Source organism: Poecilia reticulata, chromosome 5, assembly GCF_904066995.2.
Source record: "Poecilia reticulata chromosome 5, P_reticulata-male-v2, whole genome shotgun sequence".
In the NCBI taxonomy this organism is placed as follows: domain Eukaryota; kingdom Metazoa; phylum Chordata; class Actinopteri; order Cyprinodontiformes; family Poeciliidae; genus Poecilia; species Poecilia reticulata.
The window spans coordinates 15,383,013-15,400,895 of NC_088834.1; the positions used below are offsets into that span (position 1 = coordinate 15,383,013).

Below are 17,883 nucleotides of genomic sequence, written 5' to 3' on the forward strand. Positions count from 1 at the left end.
TCATTGTTTCTGCAATCTTTTCCCTTAAATATTTATCATATCAAGGTGAAGGATAATGTCATCGTGGATGCTTTGTCAAGAGCACCAAGTCAGTAGCCTCTTTTTTTTCTTTCTTTCCTTCTCTCCTTGCCTGTCTAATGACTATTACTTCAAGGTATCGGTCGTTGAGTTTTGGATGGGATCGGAGAGGATCTAAGTTTTGTTTCATTTCAGCTGGTCTGAGATATTGGTGCACTTAATTTTGTTTCTCTATTTTTCCAGATGTTAATGCAGAGGTTGCCCAGGGTTCCAGTGGGGACCCTGTCTTGAAGAGGGGGGGTGTTACGGCCCAAGGCCTTTTCCTCTGGGTCTCTAACATCCATGTCTTTGCACACTCTAATTGGTGCTGATTGGAAGTGGAGGCAGCTGGCCAGTGTCTCCAGATGACGATCTACCTTAAGACGCATCACTTCCTCTGACTGACTGAGCAGCTCATTCTTTCTCTCCCTGCCACACTCTCCCCTTTCTCCCTTTCTTTCCCAACCAGTTATGATTTTTGTTAAATTCCCTTTTAAGTTATCCCTTGTGTTGCTTCCCTTTCATTTGTTATGGTTTAAGAGCCAGACCATAACATACTTAATTGTCATAATATATTATCTTAGTATTCCTTTAATTGTTTTAAACTATTATAATTGATGGGTATTTTCTCAAACCTACATAAAAGAACCACAGACAACGTATGAGTTTTCAACTCATACGTTGTCTGTATTTGTAGAAGACACAGCGAGCAGCTTCTCCAAACCGCTCTCCATGTGTTCTGAAAACCTTCAGTTTGTTTGTCTCAAGAAAGGTGTGAAAAGGAATGGAGGGGGTGAAACCCACATCCTAACTTCACAGTAGGATGTGAATTCAGAAGCAAAGAAGGGGGACACAGAAACTAAATTAACACATAGACAGGTTTACAGCTCAGAAGTATCCCAGGAACATCTAAGTCACCATCTGTAAAAACATGCTTGAGATCAAGGAAAGATTTAATTGTGTCTCCACATTTTTAACAAATTTGAACACTAAACCTCTAAATAGAAAACTAGTACCCCTCCAGGATCCAACCAGGATCCTTCCAAAACTGTGTGTACAAGAACGGTACGTCATCATCGGGAATGGTCCCATGGAACATGTGTAACAAAGTTTATGCATTTTGTGAAATGACACCGAAATTCATCAACTGCAGCAACTGCAAGGGTCAGAGGTCTACCCAAGGCTGCAATGCCTGGAAGAATAACCCAGACTGTCACGACCTGCTTCAGAATAGGATTTTTTTAACATCACCCAGCAGACCAGAGGAAAATGGACAAGGACTCATTGCAGTGCCTTAGTGCCAGGAGATGAAGGAACGCGCACAATGGCTTACTGGTACTTTCTGTGTGGACATGAGGCTTATGTAGACTTGCCAAGAAGTTGGGGAGGATTATGTGCTTTGGTCCCCCTTACCAGCCCGGTTGTATTCATCAGAAAAGCACACCAATTTTGATCCTCCCGCTCCAAGCGCTCAGCCATGCCGGAAGTAGAAAGGTGGGGAGGCATTACTACAAAGACTGGAGTTCCTTGGAAGTTCAAAATGTGGGCCAGAAATGAAAAGGTTATGCAAGGCCTATTCCCAGGGGTGGGAATAGCATGTTCTAAACCACGTTGAAATCAACAGGTACGCCCTACTGAGACTTATCAACAGCACACGTGAACTAGCCAACGGCACCACGAGAGAGCTGACTGAACTGAGAAACATGGTTTTGCAAAACCGTGTTGTATTGAATCTACTCACAGCCTCTCAGGGAGGTGTGTGCAAAATCATTGATCCAACATACTGTACTTTTATTCCAGATGAGACAGGAACCGGTGGAACTATTCATGATACTCAGCATGATTTGGAAGAGTTCAGAACCTATGTGAACAGTGCAACTCATGGGTCACAGCCTTTTGACTTCTTTCCTGGTTCACATTTGGCCAGCTGCTGTTAAAGATTGTAACCCCCATTTTAACTGTACTGATCTTAGGCTGTCTTTTTGCAACCTGCATCATTCCATACCTTCCTAGCATGATGCTAAAGACATTTAACACAGCCATGATCAACTATCAGATGGTCAGGGTAATCTCCGACACCGATGAAGATTACATGTCTCTTCAGAAAGATGAACTGAAAACAGGAATGTCTGACGATGTCCAGTAACTAATAAACAGATTAAATCAATTGTTTTATGACTCCTACACTGAAAAAGTGAAAACAATTGGTGTCTGTGATGAAAGTGCGTTTGGTTTTCTGTTTCTTTTATAATTTATTTTTTTGATATTTTAAATATTTTTTAAGATTTTGAGTAACTTTTATGAGAATGTTAAACAGGAAAGAAATGTTAGAATTATTATGTTTATCATTCTTACATTTGTAATTTTATGTTAGCATGTTCTTATAGATAGTGACTTCCTGGGATACTCCTGAGCTGTAAACCTGTCTGTGTTAATTTAGTTTCTGTCTCCCTTCTTTGTTTCTGAATCCACATCCTACTATGAAGATGGGATGTGGATTTCACCCCCCTCCATTCCTTTTAACACCCTTCTTACTAATAAGAGACAAAAACAGGTTTTCAGAACACATGGTGAGCGGCTTGGAAAAGCAGTTCCCTGCGTCTTCTCCTTCTGCAGAAGTTTGGTTGAAAACTCATATACGTTGTCTGTGGTTCTTCTTTTATGTAGGTTTGAGAAACTACCTATCATTGTTGTGCTCACATGACCAAGGTTACTTTAGTCGGATATTTGAGAAAAATATATTTTGTGTATAGTTAATTCAAATTGTGTGCTTTATCCATAGGACCTGTTTTGTCCCTATTTCCTAGTCAAATATGTTTTTTTTGTTTTTGTCATAATAATTGATATTCTTGTTAATTAAATACCAATAACAATGTTTTGACCTGTGAAAACAATTTAATAATTTCTGTTTAGAAATAACAGACCTTTTATGATTGCCAATTGTAGTGGACATCAGGACCATTTCAGTGTATTTAACGTCTCCACATTGTTATAGGAGAAATAAGTGAAACAGGATTCTATACAAGTTAGTAGAGGGAGATTCAGATCTGGAGTTGTCATATGAAGATGAGGATAAGTATCAGCCTCTGGCAGGGGTCTTCATCAGATCCAGGACAATCTGATGAAGAGACAGACTCATGGTGTGTTCACACCAAACACGTTTTGAGCGTCAGGTCCATCTGGTTTATATTCACAGTCTATGTGGAAAGATTAGATTAGAAGATAATATAAGATGTAATATATGTTTTCAAAATTTTGCTAGAGCTTATGGTTTTTTGTCAGGGTTCTTGAGACCGACGCTGTGTGTCTCAAGTATAGAAACTCTGATTCCAGCATACTATCTGACAGAGAGAGCCAGTCCATGTCCAGATAATTAATTACCATAGCAACGGGTCCCAGAGAGAGGCAGTGAGTAGTCTCACAAACGGGCGCAGAGGCAGGTCTCACAATGCATTATGGGAAGAATAAATATTTCCTGTGACAATTCATATTTTGCTTGCATAAAATTATTCCATCCATCCATCCATCCATCCATCCATCCATCCATCCATCCATCCATCCATCCATCCATCCATCCATCCATCCATCCATCCATCCATCCATCCATCCATCCATCCATCCATCCATCCATCCATCCTCTTACACCCTTGTCCCCTAATTGGGTTGGGAGGGGAGCTGGTGCCTATCTCCAGCTAGCGTACCGGGCGAGAGGTGGGGTCACCCTGGACAGGTCGCCAGTCTGTCGCAGGGCAACAGAACCTTCTTGCTGCAAGGCAACAGCTCTACCAACTGCGCCACTGTGCAGCCCATAAAATTATTTCTCTGAATTTGAATTGGGGCTGCACGGTGGGGCAGTTGGTAGAGCTGTTGCCTTGCAGCAAGAAGATTCTGGGTTCGATTCCCGGCCCCGGTCTTTCTGCATGGAGTTTGCATGTTCTCCCTGTGCATGCGTGGGTTTTTCTCCGGGTACTCCAGTTTCCTCCCACAGTCCAAAAACATGACTGTCGGGTTAATTGGTCTCTCCAAATTGCCCCTAGGTGTGAGTGTGTGTGTGCATGGTTGTTTGTCCTGTCTGGCTCTGTGTTGCCCTGCGACAGACTGGCGACCTGTCCAGGGTGACCCCGCCTCTCGCCTGGAACGTTAGCTGGAGATAGGCACCAGCAACCCTCCCGACCCCACTAAGGGACAAGGGTGAAATAAAATGGATGGATGGATGGATGAATTTGAATTAAAATCCTTTGTATGAAGCTTGAAAAAATTCAAGAAACAATTACCGACTGTCTTTATTGTTTTTATTTCGGACCGTGAGTGAGAACAACATATAAGCGAAGCTTATAGTCGTCAGTCTGGGACTGAATATCATTGAGAACTGGGTTCAGCTGTTGTACTGTTGCAGTGAATCAGATCAGCCATAGAAATGTGGTGATGGATCTGGCTAGAGCTTCAGTCATTGGATATTGGTAATGAACAGAGTAATACCCATCAGTATGTGTAATACTGAATTGGAATAGGCCAGTCCAACTATATGAGTCAGTGCACCACCATTGGCAGGGTGATAGTATTAGCATTTTATCTCAAGTTATAGAACAGACTTGTGGAAGCCAGAGCATTAGCATTTTTGGACTACAATTTAGCTGAGCTTAGCATTGATGCTAATGTTGAGCATCAGAATGCTTTTCTTACTTATTACAAATGTTTCATATACTGAATGGAGTAATGATAGACAAAATGCTAGTGATGCTCCACATGCTACTGATAACATTCATGATATTATTATTAGCATTTTGGCCCATTTTTAGCTTATGCAACATAATAAATGGTACGAGCGATGCCATCGCAGCAGGTTATTGACTACATTGCAGCTTTCTTTAGCATTATTGCTAATTTTTAGCATCAGAACATTTTATTAAAAATCCGACGGGCACAATTTGGCAGGCCCCGTAAAATTTCTGCAAGAATTTTCTAGTTAATCACTAATCTGTACATTTTTCCATTTTTGTGAATTCAGTCATAATTTAGATTTGAATCATCATGATGTCCACTACAATGGACATGCTGTGAAATTTAAAAAAGTATTTAAAAAAATTATAAAACGGTAAGATGTTCATGTTGACCTAAATAAATACAGAAATTGGAAGGCACTTTTTTTTCTTCGGTTCTCAGGAGGATATGCATGTTTCCAGTTTTTAAGGTTTTAATTGACCCAGAAAAACAGCCCTAAAGCATGATGTTTCCACCCCCATGCTTTACAGTAGGCATGGTGTTCTTTGGATGCAACTCAGCATTCATTCTCCTCCAAACACGACGAGTAGAGTTTTAACCAAAAAGTTCTACTTTGGTTTCATCTGACCATATGATATTCTCCCAGTCATCTTCTGGATCATCCAAATGCTCTCTAGCAAACTTGAGACGGGCCTTGACATGTACTGGCTTAAGCAGGGGGAAACGTCTGGCACTGCAGGTTTGAGTCCCTGGCGGCGTAGTGTGTTACTGATGGTAGCCTTTGTTACTTTGGTCCCAGCTCTCTGCATGTCATTCACTAGGTTCCCCCATGTGGTTTTGGATTTTTGCTCACCGTTCTTGTGATCATTTTGACCCCACGGGGTGTGATCTTGCGTGGAGGGAGATTATCAGTGGTCTTGTAAGTGTTTCATTTTCTAATAATTGATCCCACAGTTGATTTCTTTACACCAAGCTGTTTACCTATTGCAGATTCAGTATTCCCAGCAAGGTGCAGGTTTATAATTTTGTTTCGGGTGTCCTTTGACAACTCTCTAGTTTTGGCCAGGGTGGAGTTTAGAGTGTGACTGTTTGAGGTTGTGGACAGGTGTGTTTTATACTGATAACGAGTTCAAATAGGTGCCATTAATACAGGTAGCAAGTGGAGGACAAAGGAGCCTCTTACAGAAGAAGTTACACGGCTGTGAGAGCCTGAAATCTTGCTTATTTAAAATTACAGGCCTCTCTCATCTTTTTAAGTGGGAGAACTTGCACAATTGGTGGCTGACTAAATACTTTTTTGCCCCACTGTATATTTCAGGAAAAAGGGTGGTGCTTTCGTTCCACATCCAGTTCAGTTGATTATTTTCCTCAATCTTAATAGTTTTACAGTGTCCTGTGTAGGTTTCCAATTTCCCACCATAGTACTCATTGTTGAAACATTCAGGAAATGGGTAGTATCCCCACAGCTGATTCGGTCTCAAATTTTTACCCTGCCTCAGGGTCCCCAGCATCAATTCACGAACTGCAAGTTCAAATTCTTCTTGCGCAACATTTTTCACTTGCCCTTGAGTCAACGTAGCGTTCTTTCTGGCCACCAGTTCAATTGATTTCCTTCTATGGACATGTCTACCACCCCAGTTATGGATCCACAAGGGCTGCCATCGATCCCAGTCAATGACAGCCAGACCTGTAGCCTTGGGGTCTGGTATGTATGTGTCTAGGTCCTGAGATATTTTTGCAAGGTGCTGAGCGAGATTGACACTTTGTGGAAGGCCCCCATTGACTGCTATGTTTTCAAGGGTATAGTAGGGATAAATCCCGAGGTTATCCTTATAGAACGTTGTGAGATTCTGCCGGGCAAAGCCCTTACTGGGGGTAGACACTATGTCAAACAGGTCTAATGACAACGTAACATTGTGTAGTGATCCACACTCCTGAGTGGGAGCGTTCCAGACGAAGAGAACTGGCTTCTTGGAGTGTAATGGCCAGCTTGTCTGATTTGTATCTGCTGAACCCAAGACTATCCATGATGTTAACAGAGCAAGGAGAAACCAGGACAGTCGGTCAACTGCTGAGAGGAGAGAGGGGAATACAGTCTCCATGGTGGTTCCTGCTACCTTCACTCTTATCCTCTGTTTCCAAAAGACACAAAAAGATGTGAAATTGAAATACAACATTTGACAGAAAAATGTGTGTTCTCTATATTGTTCAACTGTCTAATGTTTTATAAAACAAACAAAAGAAAATCTGAATTGGGTCACTTCAGGCTGCAGTGTGAACGTAACCTTTGTCAACGACAGTTTGCTTATTTCACAAAGAGCGTTCACTCAGTCATGTTTCTGCAAACACAATATGACAAAATGATCATGAAGATGATGGCCTTGGTTTCTTACCATTTAAGATGTAAAGCAAAGTTGAACCAGACACTGCAGGGAATCGACCCGAGGGACAGCAGAGCAAAACAAAAACAAAACAAACTGACTCAAACTTTAACAAATTAATGCTCAAATCAAAACATCTCAGTTCCATTTCCTGTTTCAAAAATAAACAAACTTTCTGCTAATTTAAATCATGAATTGTTATTTAATTGTAATTATAGTTAGAACACTAAATTACAAAGTCTGTCTAGTAAACTGCATTAGCCAATAAATTAATTTACCTATAAAATATTTTACTATTCCAAATAGGAATGTGAAATACCTATTTATCTATCTATATATAAATCTCTCTCTCTCTCTCTATATATATATATATATATATATATATATATATATATATATATATATATGAACGTCTTAAAATGGTTCAAAATGTGTCATGCTAGACGTTTGGAACGCTCCTCCATAGCCCTTATTGCACCTCCACATAGACTTTAAATGTAAAAGAAATGTGCCTGATGTTCAAAACACTTTTTGTGTGAACGCACCATCAGAGCCAGACATAGCAGGAAAGTCACCAAGCTAGGTGGGACAGGATTAATTTGTATGTTTTTCTAGAACCTCAATCTTATGAGGACGACAGCGTCCTGTGTAGATGTCCAAATTCTCTTCATCGTAGTTAGTGTTGAAACATTCAGGAAACATGTGGAAGCCCCACAGCTGATTCGGTCTCAATTTTTTACCCTGTCTCAGGGTCCCCAGCATCAATTCACGAGCTGAAAGTTCAAATTCTTTTAGCGCAGAATTTTTCATTTGCTCTTCAGTCAACGAAGGGTCCTTTCTGGCCACCAGTTCAAGTGATTTCGTTCTATGGATATTTCTGCCAACATAGTTTCGGCTCCACAAGGGGTGCCATCGATCCCAGTTAATGACAGTCAGACCTTTAGCCTTGGGGTCTGGTATGTATGTGTCTAGATCCTGAGACATTTTTTTAAGGTGCTGAGTGAGATTGACACTTTGTGGAAGGCCCCCATTCACTGCTGTGTTTCCAAGCTTATTGTTCAAGTAGGGATAAAGCCCGAGTCTTTCATTATAGAATGTTGTGAGATTCTGCCGGGCAAAGCCCTTACTGGGGGATGACACTATGTCAAACAGGTCTAATGATAAGGTAACACTGTGTTGTGTCTCACAGTCCTCAGTGGGAGCGTTCCAAACGAAGAGAACTGGCTTCTTGGAGTGTAATGGCCAGCTTGTCTGCTTTGTGTCTGCTGAACCCAAGACTATCCATGATGTAAACAGAGCAAGGAGAAACCAGGACAGTCGGTCAACTGCTGAGAGGAAAGAGGGGAATACAGTCTCCATGGTGGTCCCTGCTACCTTCACTCTTATCCTCTGTTTCCAAAAGACACAAAAAGATGTGAAATTGAAATACAACATTTGACAGAAAAATCTGTGTTCTCTATATTGTTCGACTGTCTAATGTTTTATAAAACAAACAAAAGAAAATCTGAATTGGGTCACTTCAGGCTGCAGTGTGAACGTAACCTTTGTCAACGACAGTTTGCTTCTTTCACAAAGAGCGTTCACTCAGTCATGTTTCTGCAAACACAATATGACAAAATGATCATGGAGATGATGGCCTTGGTTTCGTACCTTTTAAGATGTAAAGCAAAGTTGAACCAGACACTGCAGGGAATCGACCCGAGGGACAGTAGAGCAAAACAAAAACAAAACGAAACAAAAAACAAAACAAAACAAACTGACACACACTTTTTTAACAAATTAATGTTCAAATCAAAACATCTCAGTTCCATTTCCTGTTTCAAAAATAAACAAACTTTCTGCTAATTTAAATCATGAATTGTTATTTAATTGTAATTATAGTTAGAACACTAAATTACAAAGTCTGTCTAGTAAACAGCATTAGCCAATAAATTAATTTACCTATAAAATATTTTACTATTCCAAATAGGAATGTGCAATACCTATTTATTTATCTATATATAAATACCTATAAATACCTATATATATATATATATATATATATATATATATATATATATATATATATATATATATATATATATATATATATATATATATATATATATATATATATATATATATGGAACGTCTTAAAAATGGTTCAAAATGTGTCATGCTAGACGTTCGGAACGCTCCTCCATAGCCCTTATTGCACCTCCACATAGACTTTAAATGTATAAGAAATGTGCCTGATGTTCAAAACACTTTTGGTGTGAACGCACCATCAGAGCCAGAGATAGCAGGAAAGTCACCATGCTAGGTGGGCCAGGATTAATTTGTATGTTTTTCTAGAACCAGACATTTGAGATGGGAATGTCCATTTCTTGGTTCTTGGTCATAAAGATCTATGTCACCCTCCATCACTTCTGGTTGTCGTACCTGGACACAAGTTTTTTTCTTTTTTGGCTATTGATTGCATATATCATTTAGATCTTTCCTGTAAATGGTGGAGGCCATCACCACAGGTTTATCATCAAACCACTTTGTGACAATCAGCTAAGATGCTCCCTTCTGTTCACAGTGGTCCATCTTCTGGTGGCTTTGGTATTATTTGGTTCATCATAATGGTTCCAGTTGCGGGAAGACCCGTTTGAGAAGTTTGTAGAACTTTTTCATCATTTTCCTGTAACTTCACTTCTGATTTTTTTAGTCCAGAAGTCTCTGGGAAAACCAAGAGAGGCCATGTGTGCTGATATTCTGAAGAAAGTCCTTATTTATGTGTGGCATTATCTACTTCTATCATTTTCAAAATAAATAAAATAATAAACAAATAAGTAAAAATAAATAAAGACTTCATTTCTTGGGCTATAGTGTTTGGGGATACCCCTGCAGTTTACAGTTTGGTTTTCATTTCAAATACAAGCAATAGATTGAAACCAGAAATGGATAATTTCTGGTTATTAAATGTATTTTTCAAATTTGACCTCTTTTCTTGGGTTAATGTGATTTATTAATCACTTATCTGTATGTAGTGGTATAGAAATGCACCTAATTCCACACAGGTGGTTGTCAGGTGAGAAGTTCCGGTTGTTAAGGTGGGCGTGGTATATAAGGAGCTGCGGCGTTCATTCAGGATGTGTCGTCTTTGCTCTTCCACTGTGTGGCTTGCATCCTGTGGACTCTGGCAGCGGAAAGTAACAAAATATCTGGCTGGTGCGTGCTACACTAAGATCCTGGTGGTAAAGCGCCACTGCGCTGCGCTCCTTCTCTTCCTCCTTCTGCGAGTGTGTGTGTGCGTGTTTGGATCGGCAGGTCCCCCCACAGTTGGACCATTGCTGCTCTGTTCTGCTCGGATCTACTCTGCTTTGCTCTGTCTGCGTTCGTTTCCCGGATCTGTCAGTCGGCGTTCGTTTTCCCGGACTTCCATCTCAGTCGTTTTTAAAGTTGGACTGCGGCGGTATTATCCGCCTCCATCGAAGCGGTGTTTGGGGTGTGGCATCGGCGCACCCCTTTCACCTCCCGCTGTGGCATGACAAGCGGGCCACGCATGGTCCTGATGTTTTAACTTGCATTGGCTATTGTTAATTTCTATTACTTTACTTATTTTGCTTACGGCCCTTTTTGTCTTTTATTTAGTTGGGCTGATATTGTTTTTTTTTCTAATTAGGTTTAAGATTGTTATCTTGGTTAACTGTTTTTCTTTTGTTGTTTTGCAGTTGCTGAGGTCCGGTGGTGGTGTTGGTGTGGTGACGGTGTCTTCCTCTTCTGCGTGCTGTGATTCTTGAGTTTGGGTTGTCTCACTGCGTCTGGTGTGTCAAAGGGTTTTTTTGTTTGTTTGCTGTGTTTGGTGGATTCCGTCCCTATAGCGCCCCCTCTGGCCGGTAACTTCAGCTACTGCACTTACTTTGATTTTCTTTGTTTTCCTTTGTGTCCCATTCTTAAAAGAGAAACTGGTTTTAAAAAGTGTTTTAAAAAGAGCTTAATAAATTTAAATTTGAAACTGTCTCAGATGTGCTAAATTCATGCATAACTGAACCTGTGTGCCTATAAAAGAAATATTCTCTGGGTGAAATTCCCAGGGTGGCGTTGTTGTGCAACCTATTAAAACTAAAAGTTCACCAAATCTGAGTTTCCGTCTAGTATCGCCACATTTTTGGCGTTGTCGGCAGGATTATGCTTTTTATGAACATCTGAGACAAGTATTTGTTTTTCAATATTTGTTTTGTGTATTTTTCCCCCTCCTATTTGTGCAGATTGGCCGATCCAGAGACAGAGCAGCAGTGGTTCCATGTAGAGCTTCAAAGTGGTGGTGAGGTTTAAGTTTAACCGTAGATTTTTTTTATTTTTGCACTGCAGTAATCAGAAGCGCATAAGCTTGTGACAATGGAAGAAGAATTCAGACTTAAAAGCTGGTAGCAGCTTAAGAGCTGACAATGAGCAGTTGCGACAAGGGCAGGCAGCTTAATGCTCAGCCGTCCACTTCTTCAGCATTGCCTAATGCCCTCCTACGCCTAGTCTCCCTGTAGCAAGAGACTGATTTTTGTGCTAGAGATAGGAAATGCCCCATCTTTAGAGGAAGCACAGGCATAGGATTGAGTGAGTGGATGGAGGAAGCGAAGGTGTGTATGAGAGCGCGACATCTATCTGTGGCTGACCAAGCGTTTTTCCTGTTTGATCACTTGGATGGAGAGGCTAGGAATGAAATAAAGTATCGCTCTAGTGCAGAGAGAGGACCCTGCTAGGATATTTGAAATCTTACAGGAATTGTATGGTTGCTCAGAGTCATATGTTGCTCTGCAAGAGGCCTTCTTTTCCAGAAGACAACAAGAGGGAGAGAGTCTTCAGGAGTTCTCCCTCGCATTAATGGGTCTTATGGAGAAGGTAAAGCAACGCGCACCTGCTGGTATGTTGAATTCTGAGACGCTGCTAAGAGATCAGTTTGTTGAGCAGGTGTTGGACGGTTCTCTGCGTCGTGAGCTGAAGCAGCTCGTACGCGTGAGGCCAGACAGCACTTTGCTTGATGTCAGGACTGCAGCGATCCAGTGGGAACGCGAAGGGGTACCTCATCCTGTGAGAAGCCGCAGTCAGTCGGTTCCTTCAGTTTATGGTGTCCAGTATGGGGTTCATGGCGGTTCTCAGATGGCTTCTTTGACATCAGCAACGGAAATGAGTCAGATAAGAGAAATGCTAAAGCATCAGCAAGAGCAGCTCCAGCAGCTTAGTGAGAGCATTTCTCAGTTGCAGAATTTCCGTCGTCCTAACCGTCCACCTTTGCTGGTCCAGTTATCTGTAGGCGGTGTAATCAGCCTGGTCATTTTGCACGAGAGTGTGACGGGGTGCGTGCCCCTCGTCGAACCCAAGTTCAGTCAGATTCAGCTACTCGGTCCCATTCTGCTTCAGCGGCGGAAAACTAGTTCCCACCGAACTGCAGAGCCACAGTTTGGGTGGGGATGCTATTGGCTCACAAGCCGTTACTGGAAGCGTGGGTGCTTCTAAATTGATTTCAGCTTGTCCTCATGCAGATGTAGTCATGGGTGGTGTAACAGTCACATGTTTGGTGGATACTGGTTCAATGGTGTCCACTGTCTCTGAGAGTTTTTTTCGTCAGCATATGGAGTCCTGGGGTTGGGAGCGCCTCCATTCGTGTCATTGGTTGGAGCTTAGAGCTGCCAATGGTCTTAGGATTCCTTATGTTGGCTATTTAGAACTTGATGTACAACTCTGTGGCAAATTGATTCCCAACTGTGGTGTTTTAGTTGTGCAGGACCCTTGTGGTGAGTTCCCAGCTAAAGTCCCGGGTGTTTTGGGGATGAATGTGATCAGGAAGTGTTATCAGGAACTGTTTGGGCTGCATGGTGTAGCTTGGTCTTCTGTGTCTGGTGTCTCTGAGGCACCCCAGGCAGTTATGCAGGCACTGCAGCAGTGTCAATCTGCCTACTTGCAAGAGCCTCGTAGTCCTGGAAGGGCTAAGGTCAGGGGTAGAAAGGGCTGTCGGATCCCTGGTGGAGTCATGAAAATTGTGGCTGCCACATGTTCTGATGGGTACTCGAGCTCTACCGCTCTGTTTGAACCTTTAGAGTCCGGATTGCCTTCTGGTTTGCTTGCTTCCCCTGCTTTGGTTCCTGTAATCAGGGGTACAGCTTATGTGCCCATTATTAATGTTGGTTTGACTGAAGTGGTGTTATACCCCCGCACTGTTGTTGGCACACTGAATGTTGTTAATGTGGTGAGTCTCCCTGCAGGAATTACTGAAGTTCCAGCAAAAGTAGCCACGCTGGGGTGCCAGACAGCTTCAGTTAGTGTGCAACAGCAGGTGAAGGACTTGGATTTGTCTTCACTGCCTGTGGAAGAACAAGGTCAGGTGAGATCATTGCTCCATCAGTACATGACAGTTTTCTCATCTCATGATGGTGACCTGGGCTGTACTAGTGTGATAGCTCACGAAATTCCTTTGGTTGACGATGTCCCAGTTAAACAACGCTATAGGCGTATTCCCCCTTCTGATTATGAGGTGGTGAAGGACCATATCAACCAATTACTAGCTTCACAGATCATTAGAGAGAGTAGCAGCCCATATGCTTCTCCCATAGTGTTGGTGAGAAAGAAAGATGGAAGTATTCGGATGTGTGTTGACTATAGGCAGTTGAATAGCAAGACCCGAAAAGATTCTTTTCCTCTTCCACGAATAGAAGAGTCGTTGGATGCCTTGTCTGGTGCATGTTGGTTTTCCACCCTTGATCTGGCTAGCGGGTATAATCAGGTTCCAGTTGTGGAGGCAGATCGTTCAAAAACTGCCTTTTGTACCCCCTTTGGGCTGTTTGAATGGAACCGGATGCCTTTTGGGCTCTGTAATGCGCCTAGCACATTCCAGCGGTTAATGCAGCGGATTTTTGGGGATCAACAGTGCCAATCTGTCCTGTTATATCTTGATGACATTGTTGTTTTCTCTTCAAGTGTGGATCAACATCTGGAACGCTTGAAGGTGGTGCTGGATCGACTTTTACAACAGGGGCTTAAAGCAAAGCTCAGTAAATGTTCCTTCTTTCAAAAAGAGGTACGTTATTTAGGACATGTGATCTCTGGTGAAGGGGTTGCTACAGATCCTAGTAAAGTTGAAGTTGTAGCCAACTGGCCAACTCCCTCTAAAGTTTCAGAACTTCGGTCGTTCCTTGGCTTTGCCAGTTATTACCGTCGTTTTGTGGAAGGTTTTGCAAAACTGGCAGCTCCTTTGCATAGAGCTGTGGCTCAGTGTACTGGTGCCAAAGCTGGTAAGAAATCAGATTGTGGACTTGCTGCATGTTGGACTGATGAGTGTCAAAAGAGCTTTGAAATCCTGAAGGCTAAGTTGATAACAACACCAGTGTTGGCCTATGCAGATTTCACTCAGCCATTTATCTTGGAGGTTGATGCCAGCCATGGTGGCTTGGGAGCAGTTCTCTCTCAGATGCAAGGAGGCAAGGTGAGACCGATTGCTTATGCCAGTCGAGGTTTGAGACCCACAGAGCGAAACATGGTAAATTACAGCTCCATGAAGCTTGAGTTTCTGGCCCTTAAGTGGGCCATGACTGACAAGTTTAGGGAGTATCTGTTGGGGAACAGATGTATTGTCTACACCGATAACAACCCTCTCAGCCATCTGTCCACCGCTAAATTGGCTGCCACTGAACAGAGGTGGGCTGCTCAGCTAGCATCTTTTGATTTTGAGATAAAGTACCGGTCAGGTCGGAGTAACACCAATGCTGATGCACTTTCTCGCCAGCACCCACCTGATCCACCAGATGTGAAAGTCATGCTTCCAGGTACAGCTATGCCTAGAGCATTGCAGGAAGCTTTGGGGATTGAAAAGGTTGAGGCAACCCAAGCAGTTGTTGCAGTTTTGCCACAGCATACTACAGCTGAACTTTGTGCTTTGCAGCAGGCAGATCCTGTTTTACAAGACATGTTGGTGTTCTGGAAGAGGGGACAGCATCCCAGTCGAGAGGAGCGGGCCCAGTTGTCTTCATCCACGTTGGTTTTGCTTCGACAGTGGGACCGGTTTGTCGAGAGAAATGGAGTTCTCTATCGAAGGGTATTTAGATCTGACGGGGGTGATGTTGGTGCTACCAAGTGTGCTAATTAAAGATGTTCTGACCCAGGTCCATGAAGAACATGGTCACCAGGGAGTGGAGCGAACTTTGGCGCTCTTGCGGTCCCGGTGTTACTGGCCTCATATGGCCTCTGAAGTGGCCCAATGGTGCCAGGCTTGTGAGAGGTGCCAGGTGGCAAAGGATGTCCACCCTAAAGCTCATGGCTACATGGGACATTTACTAGCGTCACGTCCTAATGAAATTTTGGCTATTGATTATACCACCTTAGAGCCCACTCAGAATGGCTTAGAAAATGTCTTGGTCTTGACGGATGTTTTCAGTAAATATACTGTTGCTGTCCCACACGGGATCAGCGAGCAGCCACTGTGGCTAAGGTTTTGGTGTCTGAATGGTTTTATAAGTTCGGTGTTCCAGCTCGGTTGCACTCCGACCAGGGTCGTAACTTTGAGAGCTCACTTATCCAGCAGCTGTGTAGCTTGTATGGTATTATAAAATCACGCACCACTCCATACCACCCAGAAGGAAATGGCCAATGTGAGCGTTTTAATCGGACACTGCACAATCTGTTAAGGACGCTGCCTGTATCTCGGAAAAGAGATTGGCATGCCTGTTTGCCCCAGGTTCTTTATTGCTACAACACAACTCCTCACCAATCTACTGGAGAGTCTCCTTTCCTTTTGATGTTTGGTCAGGAACCTAGACTGCCCCTAGATTTCCTGTTGGGTAGAGTTGAGAGTCCAGTTGGTGGTTCTGTCCATGAGTGGGTTCAAGAGCATCAGGCTCGTTTGCAGGTAGCCTTTGATGGGGCTAGAGAGCACCTGAAACATGCTGCAGATCGCCGAAGGCATGCCCATGACACTCATGTGAAACATCTGCCACTAAAGGAAGGTCAATTTGTGTTTTTGCGTGACTTTACTGCTGGGGGGCCTCATAAGACCAGGGACCGATGGAGCTCGGTTAAGTATAAAGTGTTGAGGGCACCAAAGGAGGATGGCTCTGTTTACACCATTGCACCTATGAATGACCAGAGTAAAGTAAGACAGGTGCACCGGACCATGCTAAAGCCTGTGGTTGGTGTTGTTCCTCCTGATCACATTCCTCCTCACAACTTGCCTCCTGTAGAAAAGGGACTGTCTGAGGACAATGGCCCATTTGATTATGATCTGTTTGTTTGTGAACAACCCCTGGTGGTTGCTTCTGACTTACCTTCTGGTAGATCACAGCCTCCAGCTGCATCCCGGGAACTGGGGTCACCATGTGAACCAGTTGTATCTGCTGAACCCTCTACATCTGGGACTGTTCCAACTGTCAGCTGTTTTGATCCAGTGGCCCTACGTCGCTCCAAACGTACAACTGCTGGACAACATTCTAATGTGTACCATCTTCCACGGCCAGCAGGAGACGATCTTCCTGGAGGTTCTTCTGCATCCCTGTCAACTGTATCAGCGATGTTTAGACCTTGGAACTAATGGTATTGGTTTGAATTGGTCATCGTCGGGTCGACGATGCAAGAAGGGGGGGTAGAATGTAGTGGTATAGAAATGCACCTAATTCCACACAGGTGGTTGTCAGGTGAGAAGTTCCGGTTGTTAAGGTGGGCGTGGTATATAAGGAGCTGCGGCGTTCATTCAGGATGTGTCGTCTTTGCTCTTCCACTGTGTGGCTTGCATCCTGTGGACTCTGGCAGCGGAAAGTAACAAAATCTCTGGCTGGTGCGTGCTACACTAAGATCCTGGTGGTAAAGCGCCACTGCGCTGCGCTCCTTCTCTTCCTCCTTCTGCGAGTGTGTGTGTGCGTGTTTGGATCGGCAGGTCCCCCCACAGTTGGACCATTGCTGCTCTGTTCTGCTCGGATCTACTCTGCTTTGCTCTGTCTGCGTTCGTTTCCCGGATCTGTCAGTCGGCGTTCGTTTTCCCGGACTTCCATCTCAGTCGTTTTTAAAGTTGGACTGCGGCGGTATTATCCGCCTCCATCGAAGCGGTGTTTGGGGTGTGGCATCGGCGCACCCCTTTCACCTCCCGCTGTGGCATGACAAGCGGGCCACGCATGGTCCTGATGTTTTAACTTGCATTGGCTATTGTTAATTTCTATTACTTTACTTATTTTGCTTACGGCCCTTTTTGTCTTTTATTTAGTTGGGCTGATATTGTTTTTTTTCTAATTAGGTTTAAGATTGTTATCTTGGTTAACTGTTTTTCTTTTGTTGTTTTGCAGTTGCTGAGGTCCGGTGGTGGTGTTGGTGTGGTGACGGTGTCTTCCTCTTCTGCGTGCTGTGATTCTTGAGTTTGGGTTGTCTCACTGCGTCTGGTGTGTCAAAGGGTTTTTTTTTGTTTGCTGTGTTTGGTGGATTCCGTCCCTATAGCGCCCCCTCTGGCCGGTAACTTCAGCTACTGCACTTACTTTGATTTTCTTTGTTTTCCTTTGTGTCCCATTCTTAAAAGAGAAACTGGTTTTAAAAAGTGTTTTAAAAAGAGCTTAATAAATGGTTGTTTTATAAATTTGAAACTGTCTCAGATGTGCTAAATTCATGCATAACTGAACCTGTGTGCCTTAAACTAAAAGAAATATTCTCTGGGTGAAATTCCCAGGGTGGCGTTGTTGTGCAACCTATTAAAACTAAAAGTTCACCAAATCTGAGTTTCCGTCTAGTATCG

General features: G+C 43.1%; 1 protein-coding gene, 1 long non-coding RNA gene and 1 pseudogene across 4 annotated transcripts; 1 reads left to right on the forward strand and 2 right to left on the reverse strand.

Moving 5' to 3' along the window:
- Positions 1–5,907: 5,907 nt before the first annotated feature.
- Positions 5,908–7,261, reverse strand: LOC103464627 (hyaluronidase-2-like). The gene is made up of 2 exons (XM_008408848.3): positions 7,173–7,261; positions 5,908–6,911 (listed from the first exon to the last, which is right to left on the reverse strand). Exons 1-2 carry the CDS (start codon positions 7,173–7,175, stop codon positions 6,024–6,026), a joined length of 891 nt encoding a protein of 296 aa, XP_008407070.2. The 5' UTR covers positions 7,176–7,261; the 3' UTR covers positions 5,908–6,023.
- Positions 7,262–7,739: 478 nt separating this feature from the next.
- Positions 7,740–8,915, reverse strand: LOC145551681 (hyaluronidase-2 pseudogene; annotated as a pseudogene). The gene is made up of 2 exons (XR_014087583.1): positions 8,811–8,915; positions 7,740–8,549 (listed from the first exon to the last, which is right to left on the reverse strand). The product of XR_014087583.1 is annotated as a hyaluronidase-2 pseudogene (transcript).
- A 1,252-nt stretch (positions 8,916–10,167) lies between these two features.
- LOC145551682 (uncharacterized) lies at positions 10,168–17,734 on the forward strand. 2 transcript variants are annotated; one of them, XR_014087584.1, is made up of 3 exons: positions 10,168–11,023; positions 11,396–11,448; positions 17,444–17,734. It is a non-coding gene; the product is annotated as an uncharacterized LOC145551682 (long non-coding RNA). The 2 variants fall into 2 exon arrangements; XR_014087585.1 differs by lacking the exon at positions 11,396–11,448.
- Positions 17,735–17,883: the final 149 nt, after the last annotated feature.